Genomic DNA, 10,328 nt, shown 5'->3' on the forward strand with positions numbered 1-10,328 from the left:
AGGGCTGGCCACTGGCCCTGAACCTCTTCGCGATCCACCTAACTTTACCCTGACCCTGTGTCTCCAGCCCTAGGGAGTCCTCCTCCAATGACATCCAGGGGTCCTGAAGGAGGTACCGCAGATTGGGGCCAGAGATGGGGAGAGGGAAGAACACTTGGGTGATAGATGTGCCTGAGGTCGCCTGTCCCTCCCTGTCCATTGTCCCCTGTGCCTTGGGCAGCTGACGAAGTTGAAAAGGGAGAAGCAGGAGCAGGACAGGAAGGTGCAGGACCTAGAGAGGAGCCTGATGGATCTGAAGGCAGACATGGGTGAGTGAGCACAAGGCTGACCTGGGAGTTGGGCCTGGTCCCTGGGCTGTGGCTGTGGCCTACACTTTCCTAAGGAGTGACGTACATTCAAGGGATGGGGGCAAAGAGAAAGGGGTCTGTGACAGGAGCTGGCAATCCTCTCATCTGTCTGAGCCTCCATGTCCGCATCTGAGAGATGGGTGTTGGGCCCATTGCCAACCCCCACGTGAGAACCTCAGGGAAAAGTGGCTTTAAGACTGGCCATCATCTAGGTAGGAGAAATCATTCATCAGGAAGCCAAGGTGGGGCAAGGAGCCTGAACTAGGGGCTGAGCACTGAGAGGCCCAAACCTTTACTACTACTTCCCTTCTCAGCTGTGTCCCCAGCCCTGCAGTACCCAGCCAGGCCCTCTGAGGAGGAAAGGCGGCTGCAGTGTGAGCTCCAGCAGCTCAAAAACCAGCTGGAGTTTGTGTTGGAAGAGCTAAATTCACAGAAGAAAGAAAACTACAGCCTGTCTGTGAGAACGGTGGAACAGGAGCAGCAGCTGGCCCAGATGCAGGACAGTGTCCTGAGGCTGGTGCATGGCCACTCCTTGCTGGTCTCCTCCCTGCCAGGTCCTTTAGGGCAGAGCAGCACACTGAGCCCCCTGTGTCCTTCCCCCCTCAGTTAAATGGGGGCACTGCAGCCCTCACTTGTGAGGGTGTCCTGTGAGTCACAACCCTGCTGGAGCATCTGCTGGGGGCAGGGGATGATTCTCCATTGTGCCTGCCCCAAGGACACCGAGGGTGGGTCTTGGGTCTGGCTGTATTGGTGGCACTGATTCCCCTTCTCTGTAGAGTGAAGAGAACATGAAAATGGCCAGTGCGCTGCAGTCAGAGCAGCTGGAGAGGAAGGAGCTGGCCAGGAAGCTGGGCCAGCTGCAGGAGAATATGTTAGAGCTCACGGCATTGGTAACTCCTGCCTGCCCATGAGACTGGGCTGGGACAGAGGTGCTGCCATGGGGAGGGGAGGTGCTGGGCCAGGACCGAACTCCCACAGTGGGGGACAGGTTACTCCAGAGCCCTGCCCTTCTTGCTGAGCAGTTCTGTGACTGCTTCCTGCTCTGTGCCTCTGATGGGTAGATGTGGGTGGCCCTGGGCTCCTCCCAAGTCCTGATGTCACTGTCCCTGCTTAGAGGCCTGAGAACCCTGATCCTAGGAAGAGACAGGGTGGGAGAGGAGGCTGATTGAGTCTGAGCTGCATTCTGATCTCAGCTGCCCTGGTCACAGTTTCAGTGCCTCCATCACCACGCCTGGGTGTCCACCACCTGAAGAGGATGTCAGCCTTTTCCTCTTGACCTGGTGGATTAAATGAGACAGTGTGTGTGAGGCTGGGCCAGTGCTTAGTGGCTGTGGGCTGGCTTCCTCTGATTCTGCACAGCTGTGGTCTGAAGTCCCAGGGCTGGGAAAGGAGGTTCTGAGGCTTGAGGCTGGGTGCAGAAGGCCAGGGCTCTGAGTGCCCCCACCACATTCGTGAGCTCAGGCTCTGGAGCAGCAGCTCACCCTCTCTCAACTCTGGGTCTTCTGCAGATGGGGCTGAAGAGCCAGGAGGCCCAGCAGCTGCAGCAGGAGGGGAACCAGCTGCTGTCCCAGGAGTGGCAGCATGCTGAGGCCTGGCAGCAGCTGGTCACTGAGGAGGCCTTGTGTAGGCGGGTTCTGCTGCACGGGCAGCTGGTGAAGCAGCTGGAATCTACTGAACAGAAAGAAAATGTGGCCCTGGCCAGGCTCTGCCAGGAACTGTGGGAGACTCAGGTGATGAAGCTGCTGAGGCGGGGCTCTACATAGGAGGCCCTGGCTGTCTCTGACTTCTCACTTTCCGTGCTGCCCACAGGAGGGCCTGGAAGCCTCCAGGCTGCAAGATCAGCAGTCAGCCCCACAGAGAGTCCTGGCCCTGGCCGGGGAAGTTGAGTGGAGATGCCCAGGGCAGGGTGGGCTGAGCAGAGCTGTGAAACAGAGAGCTGAGTGGAGAGAGACCTCTAGAGTGCTGCTCATTCTCTCCCAGAGGGCGGTGTTCCAGGGGGACCTGGCAAGGTGGGTGAAGAGGGGGCCTTGGGCTGCTCTGCCTCCCTTGTGTGGCTCACTGGGGACCCTCCTGGCTGCTCCCAATTTGAAATGAAGGCGATGTGGAGGAAAGGAGTGTGGAGACTCCTCTATCTGACAACACCACCCCTGAAGACTCGGGCCACACAGAGGCCATGGTGAGCAGGTCTCCACTTTGTCCCTTCTCCATGTGTCCTTCCCTGTCTCCTTCTGTGGTCCCTTTGGACACCCCAGTGCCTTGCTTTCCCCACCCTGTTATTTCCATGGACCTCACAGCTTCCCTGGCAGGCTGTGGTCAGACGTTATCCCCTGGGAACCTCCGGTGGCAGGGACAGTGGGGAGCTCCTTTCTGCTTTCCCCATTTTGTCAGGAGCAGTACCCCCGCAAAGCACACCCACTTCTTCAGATGGCTTTATTTTTTAGTACCAGGGATCGAAGTCGGGTCCTTGCGCTTGCGCAGCAGGCAGCGAAACCACTGAGCTAAATCCCCAGCCCAGATGACATTTTTAATGATGGTCCTACCCCTGTCCAGGAACAGCAGGCTCCGCTGCCCAGGGACCTGAGGCAGCAGAAAGGGCAACGGTGCTACCAGACCCACGTGGCAGCCCTAACCCAGGACAAACCTGAGGATGAAGCTCGCACCCCCAGGAGGAGGCGTGACCCTGTGTCCATGGGGAAGCTGCCAGTGAGTCTGTCCTGCCAGGCCAGGAAGGGTGGGCAGGGCAGGTGGGCACAGAGGCCTGACCCTGGTGCTCTGGCTCCTTGTGCTGGAGGTCTTGCAGGAGGAGGCAGCGAACAAGGAGGGGGTAGAGGAACTGGAGCATCAGTGGCTGGAGCTCTGTGGGGACACAGGCGACATCGGTGAGCCAGGCCAGGGCCAGGTAGCAGAGGCTGTAAGGTGTTGGGTCGGGGTCCCAACAAAGGATGCCTGAGTGCTGTCCTCCTCTCCACTGTGGAGCTCACTGCCATGTGTCCCAAACAGTGGGCAGTAGCAAAAGAGGGGCATCAGGAGGATGAGAAGGTGGTGGAGGAGGAGGAAGAGGAGGAAGAAAAGGAGGACGAAGAAGAGGAAGAGGAGGAGGAGCAAGAGGAGGAGGAGGAAGAAGATGAAGAGCAGGAGGACAAGGATACGGAGGAGAAAGCAGAACAGGAGGAGCACCAGTGGAGCAGCCAGCTGTTCCCAGTGCAGGAAGAGCTGCAGGTAGGGCTGAACATCTCCTAGACTGCATCAGGGCACACACTGAGTCTTGTCCCTCTGGGTAAAGCTGCTTGTGCTGCAGGACGTGGAGCTAGGGCTGGAGGATGATCACAGGTTGATTCAGGGAGAGTTTGGTGCCGCTGCACAGAGCCATGGTGAGGAGCCCACTCCAGGGCCCATGGACACCCAGGACGTTGCCAGTGCAGCTGTGGAGGGTGGTGAGTGGAGTTGGTGAGTGGAGCCCTGGGAGGGTGGCCAGGGTAGGAGTGGGCAGGGGCACAGCACTCAGTGCCTGCTGCTCTCTCTCCAAAGATCCTCCAGAGGCGAGCCCTGCTCACACTGAGGAGCCCCCAGAAGAGGCTGGGGCGGGATCTTCCCCAGAACCCCAGCTGCCTGACAGTGAGAACTCCATCAGGGCCCAGGCTTGGGACTTCATCCCTTTGGCCCCTGCATTCAATTTGGCTCCCGCATTGAGGAAAAGGACTCCGTGGACCTCATTTTGATTCAAAGCATTTCACCAGCAAAGCCTGGAGAAGTGGGGCCCGGGCTCTGTCCCCCCTGTTCCCCATTCAGCCCCTGCCTCCCTATCCCTCCTCTCCTCCCATCTCCGTTATTCCCATAGGAGCAAGGTGAACTCCACAAATTCATTGTTCTTTCAAAATATTTTAACTTGTACATTTCTAAAGAAATTAAAAATCACAAGAAAAATGTAAAGATATTCCATCAAATGAACAAAAAACTTTAGAAAAACTTCTAAATAAAAATTAGAAAATGTTTTATTTTTATAAAATTGCTTTCTGCGTCAGGACAGGAGGAGGAAACAGAGATGGGATCATGGTGCCCTGGTCCCGGGGGTCCTGTTCAATTTGATTTCATGTGGTTGGGAATAAATGGCTTTCATCCCACTGCCTGGCCCAGCCTGTTCCCCTCCCAGGGTCCTGTGCTGCCTGAACATGGCAAGGATCAGGTAGTGGCCCTGCCAGCAGAGGGCACGCTTCAGGCTGTGCAGAGCCCCAGTGTCTGAGCTGGTCCCTCAGGGCTGGGGGGCATCTTCCTGTCCTATCACCTGGACACTGCTGAGGCAGGGCGAGGGCACCGCCATGGGGGCTCCAAGGGCATCCTACCCTAAGGGGCCACACACAGGTGCCTGACCTGACAGTGGGGAGGGAACGCAGTGGGCATCACCTAAGGGTGCTGACCTGCAGTGCAGGATTTCCACTTCCTGCCCTGGTCCTGGGCCTGTCCACACCTGATGGCTGGTTCCTCCTGTCCAGCCCTGCCCAGTGCAGACCTCAGCCCCTCTTCAAACAGGCTGTTTGTGGCCCTGCCCCTAGTCAGAAGAATTATTGGTACATATTTGGGTAAGAATCTTCTATGGGACTGTTCAGCAATGCTGGATCTCTGAAGACTTTGTTGACTCTACGAGAAGGAACAAATTCATTGTGCCTGAGACAGATAGGAGTCTTTTGGGGATAAAGGGTGGAATGGTACAGTGTAGTCTAAAATGCCCCTCAAAAGTCTCATGTGTTTGGAAGTTGATTGGACAGCAGGGGCAATGTACTCAGTTGAGGAGTCATCCATTGATGACTCATGTCATCTTGACTACCAAAGTGCTTCCTGGAGGGTTTCCTTTACTCTTGTCCTATACTGACTATCCTCCAAACTGCATCAAGCAAGATTGTCCAAAATGTTAGTGAAGAGTTGGCCTCCTGGTTAAAAATAAATTTTTTTTTTTGGTACCAGGGATCGAACTCGGGTCCTTGCGCTTGCGCAGCAGGCGGTGAAACCACTGAGCTAAATCCCCAGCCCACCAATCCTTTTCTTTTTTTTTTTTGGTACCGGGGATCGAACTCGGGTCCTTGCGCTTGGGAGGCAGGCGCCAGAACCACTGAGCTAAATCCCCGGCCCAACCCTTTCTTAATACAAGAAAAGACCAACATTCTGCCCAGCTGGCACATTTATTAGCATTAAACACAAAACCCTTCCCTTCAGGATACCAGGAAGCCACGGTCACAAAGTTCCAGGCCCCTATAGTGTCCCTCTGCCCCCCTTTATTTTTTTGAGACAGGGTCTCGCTATGTAGTTCAGGCTGGCCTCAAACTCACAGTGATCCTCCTGCCTCAGACACCCAAGGCATGTGCCACTCTCTGTCCCATTTCTACACCATACTCTCAGGCCTTGGCAGTAGCCTGAGCTGCCCCCAGGGCTGTGAGCTGCTGAATCTTCTGGCTCATCATTTCCATGACAGCTGTGGGGAAAAAGAAAGAATTACACCTGGTCAGGAGCAAGGGAAGAGGACCTAGAGTGAAAGAAAAGTAACAGGTGGATAACCAACTCTGATTGTTGATTAAAATTTTTAAAAGTGATCCACTGTGGGGAACACACACTAACAAATTTAGAGTCTACAATGTATCAAATCAAAGTTATCCACTGGGATATAAAAATGTATAATATTAAATCAGTCAGAGATAAATCAGAAAATCATAATGTGGGGATTTCTGGAAGCTGGGGTTTCAGCTCAGTGGTACAGCACCTGCCTAGCAGTCACGAGAACCTGGGTTTTTTTTTTTGTTTTGGTGTGGGGGGGGGTTGGTACCAGGGATTGAACTCGGGTCCTTGCGCTTGTGAGGCAGGCAGCAGAACCACTGAGCTAGATCCCTGGCCCAGAGAACCTGGGTTCTAACCTCCCCCCACACACCAATTTTCTTGCCTTTAAAAGAGTGGTCTTCATCTTGTCTAATAATCACCAGTTGAGTTTTGTTTTGTGGTACTGGGACTGAACTCAGAACCTCACACACTAGCCAAGTGCTTGATCACTGAGCAATTACCACTAATCCTTATTTACTCATTTTAAAAAAATTTTTATTAATACTTTCAGACAGGGTCTTTCTAAGTTGTCAACACTGGCCTTGAACTTGTGATCCTCCTGTCTCAGTCTCAAGTAGTTGGAATTATAGTTGTGTGCCACCATGCCTGGCATCTAGTGACCTTTAAAAAAAACAGACCATAGGGATAACTGCACCGATCTCCACTTCCAAATTGATTTAGTCTGGAATGGATCCAGTCTTTCTTTTTGAACTTCCTGAAGTATTCCAACTTGTAACCAGGGTTGTAACTACTAGTGTTTACTTAGGATTGTTTCCTTCCTGTGTTTATGTATATCTCATCCCCCATCTTATCCTTGTTAAAAGATATAGGAGCTTCACAAAAGCAGATAGGACTTCCTTCCTCTAAAATTTCTGAAACACAACCCAGGAATCTACAAATCATGGGCATGTAACACAGAATCTAACGAATAAGATACAGGTGGCTTGAACCACAAGTGATACATGCATGACTGTCCCATCAGGGAGCTGGTACCACTGCTCGTAGAAGTAGGACAGTCACATGCACTCACTGCTGGTGGTTCAAGCCAGTGGGAACGCATTAACGCATTAATCCAGCAAAGGGGACAACCCCAAGGTTTAGACAATCCACGTTCTTTACTGTAGAGGCAGAAAGGATCAAATGGTGCCCCAGGCAGAGCTTACCTTGTTTCATGGCATGCTTCTCCTGTAGGGCTGGCTGAATTTTCTCCATCTGCTTGGTGAGGAAGTCTATCTTCCTTCTGAAGAAGTCCTTGGCATCTTCAGCTGTCTGCATAATCAGAGGCGAATGAAGGGGTAAAAGGAAACTCTGTCCTACTCTGGAGATCATCCCTAAACTTCCTTTCCCTACTCAGAGGGACACCCACATGCTTTCTCCCACTCACCTTCTCCACGTAGTAGCCAGTTCCCACATCGATGAGCACGTGTTCTACATCATGTAGCTTCCCAGGGACATACATCTGAGAAGCAAGGATTAAGGGAAAAACTAGCCCAGCATGAGCCATGATTCCATCAGGCAGCATGACAGCCCTACTAGGACCCTCCTTTTCTCAAAGGTACAAGACATGAGGCCTAAATAATTTAGAGCCCTTAGAACTGTAACTCCAAGTGTTGAGAGACAGAGAAGTTGGTTCCTTATGCAGAAAATGATATGTGCTGGAACACTCTTGTCATGATCCCATTTCTTACGTTCAAGCAGTTCTTGTAATTCTTCCTATTAGCCCCATCCTGAAAGGCCAGATACAATGTTTTCCTACTGCTCTAGACCAGTGTAGGTGAAAAACCAGCCTCACTTCTCCTAAGCCATGAAAGATTTAATGTTTATTAAACCATTTTCCACTACACTGCCATTTCTGTTTCTCTTTAGCTTCTCAGTTTTGTTTTGTTCTTGAGGTATTGGAGATTGAACCCACAGCCTTTGCACTAAGCTATATCCCCAGCCCTTTTGAGACAGTATCTTGTGAAATTGTCCAAGTAGAACTTGAACTTGATATCCTCCTGCCTCAGTCTCCCACAGTGCTGGGATTACAAGCATGTGCCACCATGCCTGGCTAGCCTCAGTTCTTAAGACCACAAATTCCAGGTCTTTGTTGCCATACCTTGTTCCTGTCAAGTAAAACATTCAACAAGTGGACACAATCCCGGTTTCTTAGTGACAGTAATTTAGGAATGAGCTACAATTAGGCTGAAATTGAGGATTAATAAACACCAACAACTTCTCCATTTGCATATCCTCCATTCCTCTATTGCTTGTGTTCTAAGTTACTAGCACGAGTGTAAGGCTCCAGCTTCATCTCCATACTAGATTAATATTCTCAAACGGCAATGAGAAATATCACACTTCAACTCTTCACACTCTTTGTTACTCATAAGGTATTAGCTGGACGTTGGTTCAAAGTTAGGTAAGAGATCAATGAAGTGTATATAAGAGTGTTCTCAAAATCACGGCGGGGGGGACCTCTAGAGTAAACAGAGTGGGGAGTGAGGGAGAAAGCGCGGTAGCGGTTCCTGTGGAAAGGATACAGAACTCGTCAGTGGGACGAGTAATTCTTTCCCTGTGAAAGCAATTAACATAAACACCTAGAGAAGGTTGGCAACTCCCACGCGAAGACATTAAAGAGAGCTCCACCAGGACACAGCGCCCACAGAGTGACGAGAACGGAAACAGGCGACAGGAGCAGGGGAAGGTCTTGTATATTTCAACTCTCCATAGGCAACATGCAAAGGCTGATGAAGCAGCACATGGTACGTAAGAGATTGCTGTCTCTAAGGAAGATCGGGTTAGGAAGTGGGACGAGAGAAGCCGGCTCAACTACTCCTCCCCAGGCAGCTTCACCCCCTACCCCATACCCTCGTTGCTCTTGTTCAGCACGTTCAGACAGTCCTTGGCTTCCACATACTTGGTCTGTACCACCTTGAGCTGGGCGATGGACGTGGACAAGAACTCCACTTCCTACAGGGGTTGGGAAAGAGGGTCAGAGTAGGAGCTGGGGGAGGAGAAGGGCACCGCGGGGCCGGGGAGGGTCTGGGACCCGCAGGGGTCTCGCCAGGCAAAGGAAACCTCCCAAGCTGGGACGCAAGGGGGCGAGGGGATACGCGAGAGCAAGAGGTGAGTAAGGACAAGAAAGTTGCCGCCGATCCCCGTACCCACCTGGTCCAGCTGGTTCTTAAGCATTTCTAGTTGTGGCAGGTTCAGCTCGGTGATGTTAACTGACTGCGCCATGTTGGGAAGGAGAACCACTGAAGAGGAAGTCGGCTGGGCGATTAACGCTCTAGCCGTCCTCTGCGCATCTCTATGGCTGGACCAGGAGGCCGCGCTGCGCCACACATCTCTATGACCCTGGGTCTTGGAGGGTGGGGCGGGCTGGAATGTAGATTGGAGTAGGTAACTGAATCACACCGTATCCTAAACCTAGGGTTATAACGCTGTAGCAAACATTACTTCCGCCCAACAGGAATTTAAAAATGTTTAAATTCTAGGGCCGGGGATTTAGCTCAGTGGTTTCGCCGCCTGCTGCGCAAGCACAAGGACCCGAGTTTGATCCCCGGTTCCAAAAAAAGAAAAAAAAAAAAAAGTTTAAATCCTGAGACCTAAACTACACTTTTTTAAAAAAAATTCATTTTAAAAAATATTTTTGATATCGGGGATTGAACTTGGGACCTTGCGCTTGGGAGACAGGCGCCAGAACCACTGAGCTAAATCCCCAGTCCATAAGTTTAGTTTTTTGAGACAGGGTCTTGCTCTGTAATTCAGGCTGGCCTTCAAACTCACTATGTAATGCAGGCTGGCCTCGAACTTGAAGCCATCTTCCTGCCTCAGCCTCCTGAGTGGTGGCATGATAGGTGTGCACCACCACACCTGGCTCAACTACAATATTGTAAACCAATGTGTTACTTCACCTAGGTGGTGCCGTCAGCGGCCAGGTCTGAGGAAGTTCCCAAAACTGAGATTAGGAAGCTAACACCTGCCCCACCAGTAGAATAGGATTGCAGGTTCACTGACTCGTAGCAGAAAAATAATTTTCAGGGTGAATCAGTAAGAGGCTCAGAAGGGTTTATTAGGCAGAAAGTGGAAATTCCACACTCAAATAGTGTGGGTCTTTGAGAGGATGGACCCAGGTGGGCTTTTTGTTTTTTAAGATAGGTAGTTTAAACATTCTTTGGATTCTCTCAACTGTTATCTTAGGATCAGGTTCCTGCTTTCTCAATTAAGCCAATTTATGAACTTTCAGCATTCCTGAGGTATTTTGGGTGTGATGGGTCTGAAGAAGCCTGAATTTAACCAAGGGAACGAACATAAGGATCACCTTTGACTGGGTCCTGGAAGTTAGTCTTCTTAAAAACATGATTTTTGGGCCGGGGATTTAGCTCAGTGGTTCCGGCGCCTCCCTCACAGCAC

The 10,328-nt window shown here is 51.6% G+C and overlaps 1 protein-coding gene across 2 annotated transcripts; it reads right to left on the reverse strand.

Annotated features, from left to right (window-relative positions):
* Nucleotides 1-5,502: 5,502 nt before the first annotated feature.
* Pfdn5 (prefoldin subunit 5) lies at nt 5,503-9,251 on the reverse strand. 2 transcript variants are annotated; one of them, XM_004872731.3, is made up of 6 exons: nt 9,081-9,251; nt 8,780-8,882; nt 8,453-8,484; nt 7,315-7,389; nt 7,094-7,199; nt 5,503-5,811 (listed from the first exon to the last, which is right to left on the reverse strand). In XM_004872731.3, the coding sequence occupies exons 1-6, from the start codon at nt 9,150-9,152 to the stop codon at nt 5,735-5,737; spliced, it is 465 nt and encodes a 154-aa protein (XP_004872788.1). In that variant the 5' UTR covers nt 9,153-9,251; the 3' UTR covers nt 5,503-5,734. The 2 variants fall into 2 exon arrangements, with proteins under 2 accessions (XP_004872788.1, XP_021106271.1); XM_021250612.2 differs by lacking the exon at nt 5,503-5,811 and adding an exon at nt 5,818-6,551.
* Between the last annotated feature and the right edge of the window lie 1,077 nt (nt 9,252-10,328).

This window comes from Heterocephalus glaber, unplaced genomic scaffold (genome assembly GCF_053883595.1).
Source record: "Heterocephalus glaber isolate CG9 unplaced genomic scaffold, H.glaber_assembly_v1.0 deba00001060, whole genome shotgun sequence".
Classification (NCBI taxonomy): domain Eukaryota; kingdom Metazoa; phylum Chordata; class Mammalia; order Rodentia; family Bathyergidae; genus Heterocephalus; species Heterocephalus glaber.